This window comes from Triturus cristatus, chromosome 11 (assembly GCF_964204655.1).
Source record: "Triturus cristatus chromosome 11, aTriCri1.1, whole genome shotgun sequence".
Lineage (NCBI taxonomy): Eukaryota > Metazoa > Chordata > Amphibia > Caudata > Salamandridae > Triturus > Triturus cristatus.
This window is the reverse complement of record NC_140594.1, coordinates 297,181,189-297,203,877: the sequence shown is the minus strand read 5'-3', so window position 1 is coordinate 297,203,877 and position 22,689 is coordinate 297,181,189. Positions and strand designations below refer to the sequence as shown.

At 43.4% G+C, this 22,689-nt stretch overlaps 1 protein-coding gene across 2 annotated transcripts in view; it reads right to left on the bottom strand.

The window, feature by feature from the left end:
- CFAP73 (cilia and flagella associated protein 73) overlaps positions 1–22,689 on the bottom strand; it is a 141,462-nt gene that overhangs the window by 10,120 nt on the left and 108,653 nt on the right. The window contains exons 6-8 of one of the 2 annotated variants that reach the window (XM_085633500.1): positions 22,050–22,208; positions 21,151–21,263; positions 16,783–17,344 (exon numbers count right to left, since the gene is read on the bottom strand). In XM_085633500.1, the coding sequence (XP_085489626.1) occupies positions 21,171–21,263; positions 22,050–22,208 (252 nt within the window). In that variant the 3' untranslated portion in view covers positions 16,783–17,344; positions 21,151–21,170. Of the gene's footprint in view, positions 1–16,782; positions 17,345–21,150; positions 21,264–22,049; positions 22,209–22,689 lie in introns of those variants that run through there. The other variant, XM_085633499.1, reaches the window with a different exon arrangement.

Genomic DNA, 22,689 nt, shown 5'->3' with positions numbered 1-22,689 from the left:
AGAGAGAGAAATCATTGTACATAGGGAGATACTGGGGCAGCACAACAAGTGCCTTGCAAGTCAGGATGCTGTGTTACCTCTCTCCACCTTGTCTACAGTCAGACCTTTTTGTATCCTCCCTTTGATAGATGCATAGTTGTGCGTCCAAAGCTGAAAAGAGTAATGGTCAGAGCCAGAGGTGAAGGGATCATCGATTCTGTAGATGCCGGGTGTATGAGGGACCGAGGCATCTGGTTTAGTGAGAGGGCCCTCCAAATATCGCTTAGCACCAGCAGTCACTTACGGCATTGTGGCCTGAACTGGGCATTCAGGGCTGATGATCTCATTTTTAAGTTGCCTAGCTATATGCTCCAGTGAGGCCCTGGGCTGCGAACTGGCGCAGGGGTTTAGCTTGAATTGGAGACACGTAGAAGGCTAAGAACCGTGCTGGTTTCACTTAAGGAATTCTGGGGTAACTACAGATGTGCAGGACCCGCGCCTGTCAGATTGCTGGCACAATGGAAAATTAGTCCCGTTTTGCACTGCAATCTACATAACTTAATTGACACTGCAAGTCAGTAGGACGTGACCTAAGATGTTCTTAAGACACTGTCTAACACTGCAAAGTACTAACAAAGTAGGTGTTTAAACTCTATCTGAGCTAATACCCTTCAGGGACCCTTACTGTTTCTCCATTTACCTTTGTTTTCATTCAACATTTCCTTAGCCTCCCATGGCTCCGTGGTTCACCCTATGCTCTCTTTTCCTCCTGTCCTAGTCTCCTCCAGTCCCTTAGCCATCGCTCGCTATAGAAACTTATCTCCACTCTTGCATCCTCTCAACTCAAGGTTTCACACTCGATATTTCCCCTTCTTGATCTCACGCTAGTACCCGTCTCATCTTCTACCATTACCAAAAACCCGGTCTTGTCTCCCCATCACTTACACAACCTAATGGCTGTAGTTACTCTGTGAACCCCAATCACCTACCATCTACCTCTTGCACACCCCCGCTTACAGCCTGCTCTGTTCCTATTATTCGCTGAATTCATCCCTCAATACCCTCTCCTGAAACTGTTTCTGAATCGTTGTTGTTTTATAATCTGTTGTCTTTCTTCGTGCTAGACCTATCTATCCAGGGAGCTGATATAAGCCCCCTTGTTATTTTCAATCAGTCAAACAATGTATTTATTGTCATCAGAAAAACAATATAAAATGCTCGTACAGATCAAATTTACCATTTAATTGCATAATGAATAATATAAAGCATTAAATAAAAACCCTCTATACACAATCCCTTCTATAAAGAATTTATATGATGTGCATAACGGACCAAAGAATGAAACCAACATACTAATATAAGCTTTTACAGCTAAAAATAAAACATGATCATCTCTTTCTGTATCAAAGGTAACAATTCGTTCTTTTTTTATTGCCCTTTATCTGCTTTGACATTTTTGGTATACAATGGTACACTTCAGATAGCTAAATGATTCAGAGCCCACAAGTTAGTAACAGTCGGATGTTATTCATTGTAAACTTCCCCCCATGACACAACTTGAGTTAACAATTCCTTAATTAAAGACGTTTTCTACAAAAGTAGGAGAGAACACAATACTTTTATTTAATGTCTTAAAATGATAGTGCAGTCGTTACTTCCTTGTTAATAACCATCCTAAAATCCCTTCCTTGTTGGAAACAAACACTCCCATACAATTCACGCCATGCCGGTCAAATCAAATTAATATTTGACAATATAGAACCTCATCTATTGCACACATATTAGTAGCCGAGACCTGTACTGTATGGGAGTCAAGTATAACAACTCTTACTTCAAAGCAAGCCACCTGACAAAACTATTAGACGACATGCATTATTGGGGTTACCTCTCTCACGTTATCCGACCAATAGTACACTAGGCCTAGTCTAAGTTACCAAACCCCACCCCAAATACTTGGCTTACAACCATGCCAACATGCATAGAAGAGCCCAAGGATAAAAAAAATACTTATTCATCTATCCTGGAACAGTATAATACTACCCGTAGCATGCCTCGCCTGCTTTAAGCCGACAGCTCCAAACGCTTGATTTTCGGCCATATTACCCATAAATAGAAGGACACAGGACACCGAGCTAAAATGTATTTGCTTATCTGTCCTTAGACAGAGTGTCAGGCCGTCTAATACAGACTGAGTACCATAAAGCTTGAATAAAGAGAGTAACCATTGTTTACAGACCTGGTCAAACTTGGTGGGAAATAGCAAAAAGTGCTTAACAGTGTCTTTTACACCAAAAGTACAGTCACAGCGATCATTACCTTTGCGGTACCTTTCACATCTCACTATGTGTTCCCTAGCTGGAAAAGGTAACCAGTCCAAGTGTTATATGTAAGGAGTGTTTCAGTTCCGGATGACTCAAGTCAAAGTACTTCTCAATCCCCAGATCCACTTTGCATTCAAGGTACCTTGCCAATGGGCTACCCTCCTGTACGCTGTATACATGTTCCTCTATTTTAAAGGACCAATGCCTCTTTTTAGGTCTCGGCTTGCGCAGTCTCGCTCGCAAGATTTAATGATTTCAGTACGGGGCTTGAACCCGCCCCTCTTCTCCATTGGCTGGCTTCCTAAACGGAGGCCAGCCATTGGAGGAGAGGGACGTCTGTCCGTTTAAGCCCCGTCTTTTTCGGATTCGGGGCGTGTTTTTTCGATTCTTTCTCTCCTCTGGAATGTAAACATTCCAGCCAATGGCAAGAGGAGAGAAACAAAAACACGGCCCCCAATCCGAAAATGACGCGCTGTTTCTTGGTTACAAAGTCGGCGAGCTACCTTTGCACCACGGGTCACCCACTCTTGCCCTCGCCCTCACTCACCGTCAGGGTGTCCTCGATGAACAGCGGGAACTTCTCCTCGCTGTCCCTGCAGACTGCGACCAGGCGCGCCATCTCTCCTGCTTATTGCTGCTGCTCATCCGTTGGCAAGGAGGGGGCGGGGCCGCACTCTTGGGGAGGGTTGTATCGCCTGGGTGTCCATGCGGTGTGCCGGATGTATGCACACAGGCAGGAGGCAGCGAGGAGCAGACACAACAACATCACCCCGGTGCCTGCAGGGAGCAGCCTTCCCGCCCTGTGCTCGCTGCCAGCGAACGGCATCATTGCAAAGCAAGGGTCGGCGCCCAGACCCGGCTGGCCAGCCTCGGTGTGAGTAGCGCTTTGTGTGCATTCTTGCGTCTCAGAGCTGCCCTCTGCCATGGTTCAGGGTTTGACAGGGTGTTATTGACGGGCGGAGACAGTGGAAAAAGAGAGCGCAGCCCGTCATAGTATTCGCGGGCAGTGTCCTAACAGATTAGAGAGGCCAGATTTATGGCTGGGATGATGTAATAATCCATAGACGCCTTCTTTCGACATGAAAGCATTCAAGCGCTTTACGTGAGCTCCAGTTCGTTCCGTTACACAAGGACACATTCACTTTTGGAAGGCACGGGGAGATTTAATGATTTGCCCAGAATCACAGGAAGTTGAGCTCATGCCGTAGCTTGAACCTGGCTCCCCAGCGCCAAGGTCAGCAGCTCTGGCCTTTACGCCACATTCCTCCAATGTTTGCAAAATACTCTCATATAGCGAGGATCAGGTCTACCAGCTGTCCGTGCAGTGATTCCGGGCGTGTTGCGGCGCTCGTCGGCGGATGACGGATCTCTCTCTCATGTGAAGCGTGAATATTAAGCTGCTCATAGGACGGACTGCGGACTCGGCCCTGCTCTTATCTTGACAGCAAACAGCGGGATCATTTCTGAACTCACCTCACAATAATAACACTCGCACTTCAATATTTGTGGCAGGAGTCGAATGCAGCTTTGTGTGTTCGGGGACGTTTAATGGTCGTAGTGTTTAGTTGCGTAGTTTGTAGGGCGTGGTTTATTTTGCCAACTGTAACGATATCTGCGTAAAATAAAAGAGTAAATAAGCGTACCTTTTTAGAGGTGAGCCATGAAGTTCATCGGGCGAGCAGATCTGGCTTGTGTCTAGGAGCCAAAGCAAGCGTCGTTTATCAAAATATTCGTAATGTTAATAATGCAGCAAACGTCACGTAAAATATGCTAAAGAGTATTTCAGATTAAACCAGGTTAATTCTTGAACGCTTGTGTTTCACATTAGTATCACTGCATTAACATCTGTTAAGTCAATGTCAAAGCAATGTCATGAGCAATACCAATAGCTCTAACTTTGACAATGCAGAGACCATTGCATTGTAAATGCTTGTTTAATAATTTCCTTTGAGTCATAGGCCTACTTGGTTAGGATCCTTCCCTTAACCCTCTAACTGTAGGGATATTAAGAGATTTTTAACATAGTTCAACCAATTTCTTCTGCCCTGCCTGCATATGGAGCCATTTCTAAAACTGATTTCAGATATATTAATGTGCAAGAGTTTTTATGTAAATGGGCCGAATACAATACAGGTTTTAATGCCGCCTGATCAGCAATGGGGGAAAAACCTAGCTCCACATACAGGGGCACTAATGGGGCTGCAGGGCCTAGCAACAACAGGGTCCTTAAAAATTATTCTCTATCTCTTGAAGCTTTTTCAGATTGCCATACCCCCATAGCTCTGCTCCATACAGCGCAGCAGCCACTACTTTCTGTTGGTAAATTTGCAAATGTATACTTTAGAAGAGGCCACCCACCTTTGTCTAAAGCCAAGTGTGTATCTTGTGGTTTGTAGTAAGCTAATGGATGCCTTATCTATCTGGGCTTTCCACTTTAACTGGTCTTCAAAGCGTATGACCAGATAGTTACAGTATGATAACACACTTTAATAGTACGCCATGGACCCTAGGCTTTCTTCTAAGTAGCAGTGACGGTTTAACAGTCATAGCCTTGATTTTCTTTTTTGTGTACAGTTAGATCCTTCTGTAACCTATAAAGCACCCCAATAATCTGTGTAATGTGTTTTCAGTTGTAGCTAGTAACACTGCATCATCTACAAAACAAGCATTTACAATGCAATGGTCTCGGCATTGGTAAAGTTAGAGCTATTGGCATTGCTCATGACATTATTTTTGTTTATGTTTTTAAAACATTTAAAGAAACGGCATTGTTATTTACAATGTCAATAGCTTAATCACTCTCAAATGCGAGACCTATTGCATTTGCACCCACACACAGATTAAGCTATTGACATTGTGAATAACAATGCCGTTTCTTTACATGTTTTAAAAACATAAACAAAAATAATGTCATGAGCAATGCCAATAGCTCTAACTTTAACAATGCCGAGACCGTTGCATTGTAAATGCTTGTTGTTGTGCCAGCTGGGAATTCACAGAGGGATTCTAAGCAGGCGAGGCCCGTTTACAGCTGCCGAGGTCTCCTTTGTGAGTGCGAAAACGAGGTAATTGCCACACAACTCAATTCTGATCCCTGTACAAACTTTTGTTTGTAATGGGCACTTCTATTCAGGACTCAATGTACTGAAACCCTAGAGACACCTAATGCACGGATTACAAATGCCTCTGTAATTATAATCCTGCACAAACCCCTGTTTGCCGTTGGTGCTGCAGTTACCAGTGGGTCAGAGCTTATTACTGGGTTCAATAAAGTCTGCGTACCCCATTTAAATATTGGCATGTCGAATCTGCTGACATTTATCAATGGGAAAAGGCCCTGTATATACCCAAACAAGCAGATTTTTGCGCGAAAGGCGCCAGAATTCACAGGTTATGTCCCGTAATGAGGGCTAAATTCGAAAGAACGAGTGAGCGTATATATTTACATAGAGGGCTTGAGACTGGAGAACTTCTATAGGTGGCGCGACAGCTAGACAGACAGACATGAAAAATATTCAAAATTCAGACACATAAAAAGGTGGACTGTAATTACACGGCAACAGATATCTGTATGCAAGTGAAGGATGCGCTCCCGGACTGACGCAGTAATACATCGAGCTGTCAAATGTTGCAAAGTGTTCCCATTTTAATAGAGCCTTTTTTGTGGAAACTTCCATTAAGCAGTGTTTTCGTGGCCCTTGGTGCTCGGGTGCCCGCTTCATTAGCAGGAGCAGGCGCTGCGCCTTGCATCGCGAGCCGCTGGGGCAGGGCTGTCAGAGGACGGGTTCCGTGCCAGCGGCAGGCAGAGGGCATTGTCCAAGGCCACAAGGCCGTGTCTGAGCGCTGGTGGCGGGAGCTGGGCACGGGGGGAGCCGGCTCTGCTGGCAGCGGTGAGGAGCGCCGGGCCAGGGCACGGGCCGGGCGCCTCTGATTAACTGCTTAACTCTCTGCACCTGGGGAAATCATGAGTGGCACGGGGTCGGCCGGAGGCAGTGCGTGCTGCTGTGTGTGGGTACAGATAAACGGAGCGGAGACAACAGAGCTCAGGCAGGGTCGGACTACGACAGAAAATAGGCCCCGGAACAAATGTACGAAAAGGGACAATGCACAAATGGTGGGATCCGGCCACAGGTGGGGCCTGTACCTAGAGTGACCAGATTCCCAAAACAAACAAGGCAGAGCAAAAGGCAAGCACAGCACTGCCTTTCTCCGAGGCAGAGCAGAAATGCCTCGGAGAAACGCAGTGGCGTTTTTGGATTCGGGGGCGTGTTTTGCTTTTATCTCCTCTTGCCATTGGCTGGAGGAGATAATTAGACTTTCTGAAAAAAACACGCCCCCCGATCCGAAAAGGACGGGGCCTAATCGGAATGACGGACCTCTTCTTCAATGGCTGGCCAGCATTCAAGAGGCCAGCCAATGGAGAACAGGGGAGAAGAGGGGCGGGTTCAAGCCCCTCTTCTCCAAGTCATTAAATCTCGGATCGAGACTGCGCAAGCGCAGCCTTCGAGCCGAGACCTAAAGAAGGGTTGGAACCTTATTCCCGGCAATAATTGGTACATCAAGGTCAGCTTTTAACAGATGCTATCCATATCATTTAAAAATAGGCTAAAAAGGACTGGAGCCAGCGTGCATTGAATCCTTGGTCAATCAGGAAGGAGTCACTGCACTCACTAAAGGGACCCTAAAGGGCCCTAGCTGTACTGCTGGTAAGCCGTCCAATTATTGCCCTCAAAAGAGAAAAGACCCAAAAACAGGAGTAGGCCCGTTTTCCCAGGAGAGACCGGGCAATAGTTTGTAACAAACAACAATGTCTCAGCTGGAAGTCAAAATAGTACAAGCAACACCCATCCTGTGCAATGATAGCCATAAGTTCTCCTGATTGACTAGGTCAAAGGCTGACTTCAGGTCCACATAAATCAAGTACAGTTTACTTTTTTTACTACAGCATACTTAAAGGCCATCATATATAAATGGACCATTTGATTCACTGTCCCAATTCGACATTATTTGATGTACAGCACAAAGACACCTTTGCAGTTGAGCTGTGCTTTATGAAAATGAAACATAAATAATTCAGACAAACCTTGCTAAAGTAGGTACTTAAAGCTGTGTGTAGCTGACGTTTTTGTATTTCAGCTTTCCTGGCTGTCTCATATGTTTTGCATGTCTTTTCTGATGATGAGCCAAATTGTGGCTTGGCTATCTTCTCCTAAAAGATGTATAGTGCGCATGCTCAACAATACCCCACCACCCTCCAGGTAGAAGCATGCAAACTACAATGGGCAACTAGAGCCCCAAACCCAACATCTCACACCCAATTACGCTATTGTCTGTTGATCATCATGAGGAGTGCTACATTCAAATTTTGTAGCCACTCATTTTCCTTCCCCAGACTCTTCAGCAACAAACTGGAGGCCATTGAAGAGCTAAGGATGGGACAGACCGGGCCATTCACAGCCTAGCCACAGAGAGCTCTGCTGTGCTCAAATACTTACACCCACTCGTGTTTCTCCATATAATACCAAGATTCCCTGAGAACTCTAATGCTGATACCAAGTGCACTCCGAACCCTGCTATCTCTAACGCCCAATGCCTGGTGTGGTTCCTGAGAATGGCAGAAAAGCCCAGAGCAGCTGCAGGTCACACTGCCTTGGTAATAACAGTCAAACCTGCTTGTTGCTTATCAGCTGAGGGAGCCATCCCATCTTTCCAACTCCCCCTAGGTATCACGTATAACTGAGTTGGGAAATGGATATTAATTACTGTGCGATAGTAGTCTGTAATATTTATAATGTATATTAACACCGGTTACTTGTGGTCATCTAATATGTGAGGCCGAGCATGCTCAAGAGCATTTTTAAAAAGAAATCTTACATTTCCCTTAACAAAACTTTAGCATATAGGCATTCATGTTTTGCACTTCCTAAAGGTGTGTGGCGTTTGATGTTCCCCAAGGTCTCTTCTTCCCAACCAAGACTCATAAAGGTATTTTTATTTCATAACCTACTCTACATAAATATAATTCAATCAACACCAGCAACTTGTGCTGTTCCAGTTTATTTTAGTCATCACTAAGTCTTGTCTTTCTTATCAAGGTTCAGTGCTGCAAAAATAAACAATCCAAAGGGCCTCATTACTTCTCAGTGTCCTGCTGAATCCCTCCAGATGACCTTGGGGTGCAGCAGCACCAGCGGCACACCTAGTACCAGCGAGTTAGACCTTGTGATAAAGTCGAAAGAAATTGACATAACTGCGCCATCGTGTGTGTGTTCAGGTGTTAAGTTGTTTTTGTCTGTTGACACTTCTGAGATGGCCTTATGAAATTTGATAAAAATAGGCAATGACTTCTTCCCGTGATATACGCTTGAATGACGGTCTTTTCCCTGAATCATCAAATTCAGAATACAGGGATTGGTCTTCTTGAAGTTGGAATCTTTTCATCATCCCACAGAAGGTTCTCAATTGGTGTAATACTGGCGAAGCAACTGCCAAAGTATATAGCTCCTTCAAAAAATGTTGTCACTCCACTGTTTTTCCAATAGCTTTGACATTAGTCATGTAGCAAAAATATAAATGTATTAAAAAGTTTAAGAGTTCTCTTGATGCTACTATCAGGACAAAGCCCAAGAAGATATCTTGATTTTTATATGTTGATGTAATGTCACCATTAACTAAAGAATTTCCATCAAAGAAAATATTCTGAAGGGGGAATCTTTCCATTTGTCATAGCTACTGGATCCCAAAGGCAATACATTTCATAGTTCTGTGCATTATGATTCAGGGCTTTTCCATCTTGGTTGTTAGTCCAAGTACCTGCATATACATTGTGTGCTTCCTGGAGCTCGATATTCACGAGTCCTGGAATGACACATTCGCTAGGGCTTTCTTGCTCAATGTTCTGTGTCTTAGACTTTGATAAGTGCCTGTTGCGTCACCAGGTCTATCGACGTGTTCTCTTTAGAGGAGGACGATATTTTGCACATCAGTCTTGTAGAAGAGAAGTCCTTTTTCTTGGTCCCATATGTAGTATCTGCCCCAGCTCGGGTACATGTAAATGATCATTCCACACAAGGAGCTTGGAATTACACATCTTTATTCCTCCAAAAGGGTGCCGTCATTTCTTTCACAAGACACTACGGGGCATATTTACAACGAGGCGATAAAAAATTATCGCCGCTTTAGCGGCCATTTTCGGCCGAAAAGCGGCGATAATTTTATCGCTATATTAGCAAGGTCACGCTAACGCGTGAAACCTTGCTTTAGCGTGGGGATTTCTAACGCCCAGCTTTGCATCTCTAATGAGATGCAAAGTGGACGTTCCTGACCTGACATGATAGGAGAAATGTCGCTAAGCGACATTTCTCCTATCATCAAGCCCCACGCTATGAAGCATAGCGGCAGGAAAAGTAGCGATAACACCTGTTATCGCTACTTTCCTAACACCTACTTCAGGACTGACTTAGCCATGATATCCTATGGACGGTGGATATCATGGCTAAGTTTGTGAGTCCCTATCAACAAGCTAACGTGAGATTATCGCTGGGTTTCCAGCGATAATCTCATGTTAGCCAGTTAGCGTGAGGATTTTTATTGCTATTGAGAAAAGCGTTGCTAATAGCACGCTATGTCAGCGATAAAAATCGGCGCTAGCCGGCGATAATTATCCGAGCGCTAAGTGCGCTCAGCGATAATTATCGCCGGTTGTTGTTGATATGCCCCTACATCTCCCCCTTTTGTTAAATACGAAATACAAATAATACATACATTAACTCTTCAATAAGTCATTTTGGTGCTCGAATCAATGCCCACATTTGGTCATGTGAAGCTGCAGAGATACAGGAGAAGTGTCCATAACTGGCACTGGTGACAGAGACATTGGTACAGTCATTGGGTTGTCTGGATTCTCAGGTGGATAAGTCTCACTTCTGACATCTGGAGTTGGCGAAGGTCGAGGCAGGTGCTTGAAATGCAAAGAATCATGTGTAATGGACTTTCCAGGACGGTGAGCAATCACCATGTGTCCTTTACTGCTCACAACCCTCAATGGGTCTACATCTAAAGGAGTGTCAGACTTGCGTTTCCGTTTCTGCCTGACAATGACATGGTGTCCTCTTCTGAACACAGTGCTTCTAGCACAGCAGTGCCTAGCCGCGTAGTTCTTCACACTTCGTTTGTGAAATGAACCAGTAGCATGAAGTTTATCAATGTCAACAGATCTTTGGAACGGTCCATTGTGGCAACTTGCTTCCTTTGGCTCTCCCAAACATTAAGGTAGCAGGGCTTTCATATGTGGTAGTATGGGGAGTTGACATGTATTCAGCATAGACTGAAGAACTGATTTGAGGTCAAACGTTTCTAGTGCAGCACGCTGAACAGTCTTCTTTTTTTAAAAGAATTATTTTTATTAACTATGCTCATATCATCAGACAGTACAAAACATTGGTCAAATAGCATGTGATAGAATGACATTTTTACAATATAATATAAGGGCAGCATCAACATAAGCAGGGCATTCAATACGAAGGACCTAGTCCCGACCCACCCCCCCATCTCCCTGTATTTCCGTCAAGGCCCCCAGATCTTTTTCTGAACAGTCTTCTTGAGGTGTTCATGAACCTCTCAACACTTTTCTGATACTTGAAATTCAGATGAGAGAGAAAAATGTTAAATCCTCGACTATTGAAAGGCGAGCCATTGTTAGATTTCAAAAGCAAAGATTCACCCCATGGTGCAAAAATACTTTCTAATTTTTCAGTGACTCTGTCATGAGTAGTTGATGATAGATCTTCTGTAAGGGGAAAACAGGAGTATTCATCAACAATGACTAGTAGATGATGTCAAGGGGTTCAAATAAATCAATTGCAATGTTCTCTTTGCATGCTTTGGGAGTTCAGACATGTTTAATGGATGCAGGGTGGTTTGGGATGACAAACAGCTGCACAAATGACAACCCTTTAATTTCTTCTCATCTCTTTCATCAAGGCGAGGGAACCACACTCAGTCCCATAGAGCTTGTTTAGTAGCAAATATCCCACAATCTCCCTCATGTGCCAGTTCAACGACTTGTTGTCTTAGACTCTCAGGTATGACAATTCTTGCTCTGTGTAAGATGATGCCTTCTGGAGCGACTGAAAGTTCTTCCTGCACATTTTTGAATTTATGGTATTCTTGGTCATCGTGAAGAGGTCGAGCATGCTTTCTCCACGATTGATGGGTAATGATGTCTTTGAGGATTTACAAATCTCAATCAGTGCTTGTGGTAGAAGTAATTTTGTTTTACCAATAATACAGCAGGTGTACTGGATTTCACGATGAAGTTAATATAAGTACTAGTTACTTTGGAAGTGGTGCCATGACATGGTATTGGTCCACGTGAGAAGTAGTCGGCAGGATTTTGATCTTTTCCTGAATGATGCACAATTGTATAATCATATTCTTGCAATTGTAACCCCTAACTCTTAATGCAAGGGGGCATCTTGGCTGTAGGATTGCAGAAAATAGTGAACACTGCTTGGTGGTCGTGATACTTCCCATACAGGAACACATGAAAATGTCCATAAGCCCACACCACAGCGAGGCTTTGTGACTAGGCTCGATCTGTTGATAACAAACTCCTGCTAGCATAAGCCACGATGGGTCTTGGTGCATTGAGATGTCCAGTTATCTGGGCAAGGATGGCACTCAAACCCAGTGGGCTCACATCAACAACAACCTTCATCTGCAATTTCGGATCAAAGCACACCATGTCAGTGGCGTTCTCAATAGCAGGTTTGATTTTCTTTAAGCTTTGTTCACAGTCACGTGACCATCGAAATGGAGCATTTTGTTTTGTTAAGTCTCGAAATGGGGCACTCACAGTGGCAAAGCTACGTGTATACCTTGAACAGTAACTGGCCATACCAAGGAAGGATCGCAGCATAGTTACATCTTGTGGGGAAGAAGTGGATGACCAGGCTTGTACTTTACTTGGGCCTGGAGTCATTCCCCCATCAGAAAAGATATGACAGGAAAACTTGAGTTTTGTTTTATGAAACTTACACTTTTCTACATTTAATGTGAGACCTGCTTCAGCAAGTATACGACACACTAGTGTAAGAGCTTTATTATGTTCTTTCTGTGTGGCCCCTAAAACTAGTATGCCATCACAGTAATTGAAAGAAATCATTTGTGAAGGCTGCGTTATGCAACGAATGACATCCTGAAAATGTTCTGCTGCTGAGGACACTCTGAAACTTAGTCTTCTATACCTAAAAAACCCAACATGAGTTGAAAAGGTACTAATGTACCTGTAATTTTCTTCGAGTTGGGGATGCCCTTTGTTCAAATCGAGGCAGGAAAAGACGTTGGCTTTATTCAGCTGAGTATTCATGTCAGCAATGTGCGGGTTTGGATGTCGTTTTCTTTCAACCACCTTGCTCGCTGTGAGGCTTCCTTTCGTGTTGCCATTGGAAAAGAAATGTCTCTATTCTGACCGTCTCTCACGGCCTTTCAGTCGGTCTGACATGACTCACCAGCCTCGTAAGCACAGTCCTGTGCTTCTGCTTGGGTTGCAGCGCCTGATGCTGAGGTCGGATTGCTCTCTTTGCTCAGGTTCTGGTAAGTGTGGTTGTATTCTCTATGTATCTGGTCATCACCTCCTTTAATGTTTCTCTGCATTCATCTGCTTCTCATGACAGTGTTACCTTGCACTTGGCTGTCACCACTCATTGCACTTTCCTTACTGGGTTGTCACTGCCTTTAGTGTGTGTTTATGTTAGAAATGTTTTCCGCTCTTAGCACTTACTCGCACTCGGTGATTACTGCCTTTGGCGCTTTTCATCATCTTCCAGTGCATGGTTATGTTTCTTTTCCCCAACACTAGTAAAATAGTAGAAAATTACATTACCTGCCTTCTACAGGCTGATAAACATTACAGCTGCAATCTGATGTTGATTATCTGTGGGTTACTATAGGCCATGTTTTCAGCAACAGGAAGGATATTGCTGCTAAGAAATGTTTTCCTGCATACAAATGCTTGGCCACCTTTGATGATGGTATTTGACTTATTTCTTAAAACTTCTGCAGATCTGCATTTCTTTAGTAATAACTCAAGGTCCCCTGCCGATATGTTGCTATAATGAAAGTTTAGTCAGAGTCTCTTCTTCACTATTAAGTCTGCATTGGAAGGCCAGAAAAAATAAATGCACAGGTCCCCAGCCTTGAATTCTCCCATTGCCCTTGGGAGTCCTCTGTGTTCATAGTAAAGTACTAAACCTGCATCTCACATTTGTGCCATGGCATTGGCTAGGTGAGGGGTTTGATGACTGCATCTGTGCCAAAGCCGATAAGCTGTGAAAGCTGCCAACTTTTCACTCTGTTCTCTCAAACTTCCCTTGCCTTCAGAAAAAAACAAAAGATCACCTCTTCTAATATGTCATGAAATCTTATTCTCACAAGTAACTAGAAGCAATTGAGTAAATATTGTATGATGAGTATATAAATTGTGCAAAAGCAAAAAAATAAAGTAAAAATAAAAATACAAAAGACTGTGTTAAGGTAGAAAAAAATTGATTTCCACATAGATGAAAAGCGGAAAGCAATTTCGTCACTGGCTTCAGACCATCTCAGTGTGCCTAGATTGGTCAGCCACAGAATATAAGACGTTGTTAGAGAAGACTCCTGAGTCACAGCATCCAACACTACATAGGATGCACTATTGGACCCCCCTGTTCTAGGACTCCCTGAACATCTTATTTCAAGGGTGTAGAACAAAGTTCAGAAACTGCATAACCGAGACCAGGAGCTCCCCTGACAAATCCAACCATCACTGTCCGCCAGTCGCTGCCACAGTACTGTTCAGAGTTCTGTAACTGGTGTACAGAGCAGTTTTGAAAAAAAGGCCTTTCACTCAGATACCACAGAATAGGTCTGTAACCTAAGACCAGGTTTCCATCCTATTAAAATTTGCTATTTTGTTTGTACCTTAACAGTCATGAAAGCCAAGGCATAGCACTCTCACTGAGTGAGCACAGAGAGACTCATATGGATCACAAATTCAGAGAAGCTTTTCCATTGCTCATTTAACTAGCCTTGTAGGACCAGCCTATCAATTTAGGAAGACTACTGAAGTATAAAAAATCATAAAATCTTAGGATATCACATATGGGTCATGTGACCCACATGTGTCGATGCAGCCATTTGGATGACAGTAGAACTGAATTTTACGAAAAATCAGGTAGCATTTGGGGCTAAATAATCCAGGATTAATGCCTCAAACTGAAACCAACTTCATGTGATTTTAGTGAATTTACTATAGAATGTAAGCTTACATCTGTTCATTCCATAAATGCACGAGGTTGTGCCTAATTTGCGAGTGCAAAATTACCACTTGTAACTTTTCACAGGTAGGCAGACATCTTCACCATCGGAGATCTCCTGATGGCAAAGTATTAGGAAAAGTACATTAATTTAAACTACCTATTTTAAATGTAGACCAAAATAAAGAAATGCTACAGCATTATTTTTATTTTTTTAAATATTTTTATTAAACTTAATGACAATCATACAGATGTTACCGATTGATAATATTGACTGGTTACTCACATCATGGTACAGTATACAGAGGTCAGCAAAGCAATTACATTAATTAGTCACATCTCGGTCCATATTTCTGCGTACTTCCAACTCCACCACTGGGGATATAGATATGTCGCCTCAATAGACATTCCATTTGGCCCATTTCCTGTCCCACTTTTTCAGACACCCCCGGGTTATGAAAACTTCTTTCTCCGCAATCATGCATCTGTCTAATTCTTTCATCCATAGAGATGTGGAAGGCGATGCCGCCCCCCCCCCACCCCCTCGCCAGTTCCCTCTTCACCAGCGTGTATCCCAGCGTCACTAGCTGTTGTTCAATTTCAGAAGGCCGGTGGCTGCCCAGATGTTTAATAAGCCCAGTTGCGGTGTCAGCCCTACCATCTTTGCTAGTGCAGTCTGTATGTGATTTGTGGCTTCCACCCAGAAGTGATGGAGAGCCGGGCACTCCCAAAGGGTATGGTAGAAGGTAAACCAGCTGTCGGCAGCCCTTCAAACAGAGGTCGTCCTGTCTTGCGCCTATTTTAGCTAAGGTTAGCCATGTCATATAGGACCGATGTAAAATCCTAAGCTGTATCAGTCTAAATCTAAGTGTGATGGCCGCTTCCCTAGGTGACATAAGGGCCGATCGCCAATCCTCATCAATCGTTCCCAAGTCTCTCTCCCACTGCTCCTTAAGCTTGCCAAAGCCATCAGGTAGCTTATTACTAAGTTTCTTGTATGTTAAAGATATGGCTTTGGAATGTAGTGGCCCATCTAGCAAGCGGCCCTCCAGTGGCGATGAGTCCGGTATGTCCTCAAAGCTTGGAAAAGCCGCCTGTAAGGCATGTCTTACTTGTAGGTATCTGACTACCTCCCCTGGAGCCATCTTGTAGTGCCTCTGGAGGTCCCCAAATTTAAGTATCGAGCCCTTTTTAACCAAATCTTTCACCACTGAGATTGCTACAGCATTATTACCTTAATATTCAATTACATATTTTATTATTTTGAATATATATATATATATATTTAATGTTGTAATTAAAAAAAATCTTACAACACTATTAATTCTATATTTATTATGTAGTAAAAATATTAAAAGTTATGTACAGAATTAATTCAAATTCATTCAATTATTTTATTAGAAAATTAAAGTTACATTAGTTTAAAATGTAAGAAAAGTAGTTTACATATTTTATAACAAACTAATAATTATGTTGTATTTATATATTTTTTTTAAATTAGATGAAATGTATATTTTTAAAATGTTAACTACATTTATTTAATGTAACATTAGCTCCATTGGTCTTCTGTTTTATGTCCCTGCCTCCATTATTTTTTATGCGCCTGTGTTGTAGTATCAATGGTTGGCCATATGTGGTGCTGGACTTACTCCAGTTCTGTGCTGGAGGATATTTGCAACTGTTTTGTGTCCTTTGTGGCTGTAGTAACTATAGAAGTGCAGTTTGTGAAAAACTTGCAGTTTGTGAGTAACGCTGCCATACTCTTTTGTGGGCAGGTGCATGTCAATTCCTAAACCGCTCCCTAGCCCTCCCTTAACACCTCCTTAAAGCCCACGCGCCGATGTGCGTATTTTCCAGACACTCCAGCAACAAAGAAACAATGGAGCAAATATGTTGCTAAAGAGGCAGTAGGTATTGAAGGGCCATGTAAACAAACTAAAGTAAACTTAAATCTGCAGAAAATACCAAATTGCTTCTGTTTGTTCGTTGTTTCGCTTTCTTCCCAGAGAGTATGTTCAAGACACTTTCCCATTCCTCAAGTGGACAATCATGTTGTACTTATCCCGGATCAGAGGGCTGTAAACAGATATGTCAGGTGGGAACAATGCAAGATGTGAGGCAGTTTAGACTAGGCATTAAAAGAATTGGCTTACTGTGTGCAATGCATCTCCAAGGAGCATAGTTTTACATCCCAGTAAAAGAAGGCACAGAAGACCTGCAAGTATGCACAGCAGTGACCAACATTGCATGGCACTGCAGTGTACTATACTGTGTTGTAGTGTGGTGTGTTGTATTGACCCTCATTAGCAGGAAAGACATTTGTTTCTGTCTCACAGTTAAAAAATAATCGTCAAAGGTATGAGAGCACCAAAGGGAAGAGGCTGGTATTGATAGTTGGAATCCTCAAAATGACCTTTACTGTACATAACATGCTCTGTCAACCAGGGCAAATCCTTGCTTCATCTTGTACTTAGGAATCAGTGTCTGGGGTGATCTTCAGCATTTAAATGTCTGTCTGTTAGCCATGGAAGACCACATTTTAACTTGTGAGCCTGGTCAAACATTCTAAGCACGCGTTCTGGTCTCAAGGAAAGCCTTAACAAGTCTGCAGGCCTGATGTCCACGTGCCTCTTCCTTGTATGAAATTCCCAAATCCAAACAAGACTCCATAAATACCCTGGCAGTCTGCGGGTCCAGGCTCTTGGGGGCTGGCAGCATCTATGTAGGTTGTCCTTGAACAGGTCCTTCCTATCAGAATTAAACCAGGACAAAAACCCATCGAAGGGATTGCATTTTAGATTAAATCGTCAAGGACATGGTTGTGCAGCGCACCGCACAGTCTGTACCCAATCAAATTACCGATGTACCATTCTCATCAATTTTGCCGACTTTAGAATTAAGGAGCAGATCCCCTCTACAGCGACTACGAGAAAGTCATTTTCACTTCCAGAGAACCAGCAGTTTTGTATTTAGTTGGATATGTCGATTTCAGCAGCAAGACATTGAAAGGAATTTTTAAGCTTTGTGGGACTGTTTAAATCAGCGGGTGTGCAGGCATCTTTCGCTCAACCCTCAAAGCTTAAAGTAGTTGTTAAGGAGCAGTTTCATCTCTGGTCATCTGTAAGAGAGGCTCAGGAATTGTTATCAAAAATACAAAGCCAGGTGGGGGTGAGATGTACATGTATAGTACCCCATTTGAGTGAATTGGTGGAGATCTTGTTCATATGTTTCTGTTTTCTGCTCTTGCTTAACCCCTTCGCTGCTGCGGACATTCCGCTGCAGCGCTGGGGGGGGCAGGGGGGCAGCGCGGTGGGCCTGTGCTCATGACGGAGCCGCTCCGTCATGAGCCACAGTTGAGCTGTGCTCATGACGGAACGGTTCCGTCATGACTCCGCCCATTTGCGTTGTCGCCCCGCACAGGCGGGGAAACAGCGCCGCGCAGGCGGAGCGGCCGCCAACAGGATTGTCATGACGGAACCGTTCCGTCATGAGCACACGGCAACCGTGGCTCATGACGGAACGGTTCCGTCATGAGCGGGGAAGGGGTTAATTTGAGCATTGGCATTCATATGAGGGGTGGTGTTTTGGCCCGTTTCTTCTTTGGCTTCTTGTATTGTAAGGATCACTTCCACATTGAGTTGCTGAGTGGGGAGTGAAAGGGAGGTTTGTCATCCCAATTGGGAGAGAGAGGGGCGACGCTAGGTGCAGTAACATGGCACCAGGTAAGGTTAGGGTTTGTTTAGGGTATAAGGCGGGCAATTTCCCCTTTAAGGGTTCGATTGGGGGAGGGGGCACTAAAGGTTGGGGGCAATGGTCACAGGAGGTGAGCAGAAGCAAAAAAATTAGCATCGTAGTAGAAGTAAGCGAGTAAGAGTTGTGGCTTTGCCTATTTCTAGTCCTCAAGATGGCAAGGTCGTTGGGACCAGCAGCTGTTTTAAATTTATGAACTCTGCTATAACAGATCTTCTAGAATGGTGCAATTAATAAGGGTTGTCACATGCAATGCCAATGGCCTACTGATTGGGCGTTAATATAGTTTAATGGTGAATTTGCTGTCCTCACTTAGAACAGAGGTGATTTATTTTCCTCAGGAGACTCACTTTCAGTCTAATAATCTCAAGATATTGATCCCTAAAAGACTTTCTCACTCCTTTTATTCATCATCAGGGTCTGCAGTAAGGGGGGGGGGGCTAATTTATTTCTCATTTAGTATAAAATGGCATTTTGTAGATGTCAAGAGAGATAACCAAGGTAGATTAATATGGGTTATGGTCGAGTAGAGGCGTCCAGTTTCAATTTTATTAATTATTATGGTCCAATCGAGGATGAGCTAGAGGAGCTTAAACAACTCTTTGAGCTTCCCATGGGCTCGGTAGGACCTCTAATTTTTGGGGGCGATTTTAATTTATACAAAACTTTTAATTGGACACTTCGAGTAGAACAAAAAGACAGCTTAAGTCCAAAACTGCAGGTTATTAGCATGCCTAAAGCAGGATTATGCATTAGTGGATACCTGGCACTTAGCTCCTCCTGTTCTTTTTACAATGTATTTGTTTTTCATGTCGATTCAGTTCTGCATCATGAATGGACTTTTTTGGGGTTTCACAATCGATTAGTAGAGGCTAAATGGCTATGTGGGCTAACCCCCTTACGGATCCCTTAACTAATCACTCCATTGTCTCGATGGAAGTTAAATTAGATGTTCAGCCCAGGGTTGGGCGCAGATGGCAATTTGACATAGTATTATTAGCTACCCAGACCTGATTAGAGGAAACTAGAAGCTGTATAAATAAAGCAAATAATATTATTTTATGATAAAATATCTTGACATTTTTTAATAAAAAAATAGGAGTAACTTAATATTGTGGGGAAAATAATTACATTCCATTAAATTATTTCTACACATAATGTTTTGAATTTTTAATAGGTAATAATTAAATACAAACATTTTACTTAAGGTGGGATTTTTTAATATAGCCTTGGAGCCCGCCGTAGCGGGCTCTACGTGCCATTAAAGGCCCGCTCCAGAGTTAAAGGCCTGAACCGAAGGCTAGAGCCTTAAACAAGGGAGCAGGCCTTTGACGGCCGGTAGAGCATGCTAAGGAGGGATCTAAGACTATTAGAACATTTCACCCCAGGCAGAATGTTCTAATTTGGAAAACAAAGGCCTCACGGAGCTCGAGGGGATTGAAATCCCTTCGGGCTCTATGAGGCCTTTGTTCACAGTAACAGCTGTGAACAAACATTGGAATGTTGATGCTCTGGGCTTCTACCAGTCTTTTGAAACCTGGAGCTCCCAACAGTCCAATGTTCTAATAAATCGTAGCAGTGCAAATAAAACTACTTCAGAAACATGAAAACAATGGGCCATATGTACAATGAAGTGGCGGAGCGTGTCGTTAGCCTCCTGGGCTTAACGACACGCTCCACCACTTCGGAAACGCAAGGCTGCACCATATTTACAAGAATGTGGTGCAGCCTTGCGTTTCTCCTTGAGACGGCGCTAACAACTTAGCGCCAATGCAGGCACCCTTGCATCAGAGTGCAAGGGTGTCTGTGCGCAGGGGAGGATTGGTTATGCGTAGGAAGGTGTCCCTTCCTGCACATAAACAAATAAACAATCTTAAAATGCTATTTTGTAACTTTCATGTGTGCTGCTTCATGCAGCACACATGAAAGTTACAAAATGCATTTTTTTTAAAAGGTTTGTTTATGTACAGGAAGGGACACCTTCCTGTACGTAAACAAACCATGGCATTTTGCTTTTTCCATGTGTGCTGCACAAGGGAGCACACATGGAAAAAGCAAAAACGAGGAGAATAATTTCTCCTCGTTTTGCCACCTTAAGACCAGGGTTTTACTGGTCTTATTTTTGGCGCTGCCTCCTATGTACGCCACCCTTGTACATAGGGGGCAGCGTCAAATACAATGGGTGTTGAGGTGGAACGCCCACCACAACACCCACTGCATGCCAGTTTCACGCTAAATATAGCGTGAAAGGGTGCCTTACGTACAAGGCAGAGTTAAGCCACGTTATGTACATAAGGCAAAGCCCCTATCGCCACGGGAACATCACAAAAAGTGACGTTCCCGTGGCAATAGGGGCTTGTACATATGCCCCAATGTATTTTAGTAACCCAGTCGCCTCATTAGAAAAAACCCAAACTTCAGCCAGTGAGGTGAGAGTGCATTGATCGCCACTCCCTCAGAGAGCTCAGCGTTGTATGACACTAATGTAAAAAGATAGAGAGACTCTATGAAAGCTACTGAAGTAGGGGAAATGTAGTTACTGTGAAACAGCATATTTCTTACAACAATGAAGACTGCAGGCTTAGTCAGATAATATTTTTTAACTCCCCCTACTAAACGGCCTCAGAAATTCTGTAGTACCAAAATGCACCTCTAAAACCCTTGTCATTTTGATCGTATGCCACACACCTCATTGATGTTTCTGCCCCCGCGTATACCACGCAGCCCCCTAAGCAATAGTTTAGAGTGTGGGTGGTGAATGGCCTGTGTAACAGGGAACATTGCCCCACCGATGAGCTACTCACCTTAGTTGAGGAAGGTTGGGTCAGTTGGCAGTGGAAAGGGCTTGTCTGGATGCAGTTTCTGCTTTTCGAAGGTCTGCAAAGATATCTGTCAAATCTCCTAAACATATCTCAATCTGTGGAAGAAAGGAAAGCACAACATATGAGATTAGACTGATTGTAAACAGCTATGTCCACTCAAGGCATAGACTGAGCAAAAAGGACAGGTGTTTGAAATGGAAAATAAGTTACTTTAAGACAGAAGCACTACATTGGAACTGTTTTTAACAGAAATAAAGAGTTCGGCTGGCTGCTGGAGTGCTATAGGAAATGTGATGATTGCTAATGATGGAAACTACACAAACTGATTGCTAGAGAGAGCTCTCAGTAATGGTGCAGGGGTGCTGCCCCGGAGCTTTATGGAATGGAGAAGGAGCGCTGGCTATGAGGAAGCGACAGGGCATGGCGCAGGAGTGCTGAGTTTGAATAAGTAATAAGGATTGGTGCAGTGGCATAGGGTACGTGGGATATGTGTCGAATACTACAGGAGCACTGATAACTTGGAAATGATGGATGTTGCAGTTTCTCACTGCAGGAAGTTGACAGAAATAGTGTAGAATTGTTGGCTGTGTGGAGCATTAGGGAAGGGTATAGGAGCCTTGACTGTGAAAAGCTTTGGATAGCTCTGCAGAAGCTGGCTATAATGAAACAATAGGGAAGAGCAAAGGTGCACTGGCTGCAGGGGAGCCGTAGGAAATGAAGCAGGTACATAGAGTGTGGCACGGCTATAGAAGGTGTACAGGAACACATGGTGTAGTGGGAATATAGAGGATAGTACAGGAATGATGGTTGTGATAAAGCTCTGTGCTGCATCTTTATTCACACTGGCTAAGCTGAGCTAAAGAGTATAATTGTGCTTTAACCTTGTCCAGTTGACCCTCTGTGTCTTCCATTGGGATGTTTGGCTGTAGATGCATCTGCTTGGTGAGGATCTGGAATAGATTGTAGGTAGCCATCTTGACCAGTCCAATCGTGAGCGTCTTCTGGGCTGCAGTGTTCTGGATATGAGTCCATTTCGACTCCTAAAGCAGATAATGGAAGAAAGTTGTCTACCTTCCATGTAAGATTGTTTACAATCACCAAAACATTAACACCTTTTCAATGATCTCTCCTGGTCTTGCCAAAGTAAAACTTTTTTGTCTCCACCAATCAGAAAATATTTGTTTCGCATGAATCCTGGCTCCTCACCGCAGGAGCTCAGGCCAGGATGTTAGCTCAAAAGGTAACTATTAATGCATGCTAAAATTAACACTTACGTCAGGCCAATGACCATATAACGTTCCTTGCCAAATCCTGAAATCTAAAATGGACCAATGCACCAGCTCGTCAGTTGAGCAATACTCCTGGCCAATAATCAATGCCCTGGAATAAATCATGGCAAAGTTATCTGTTAGACTGTTTCTGTGGGTCTGGTGTATTCTATGAATCTGTACCAGTGGAGTTGACTGTATTGAGTGCTATATGGACCTTTTAGCATTCCACATCCTCCTGAATGTGATTTAA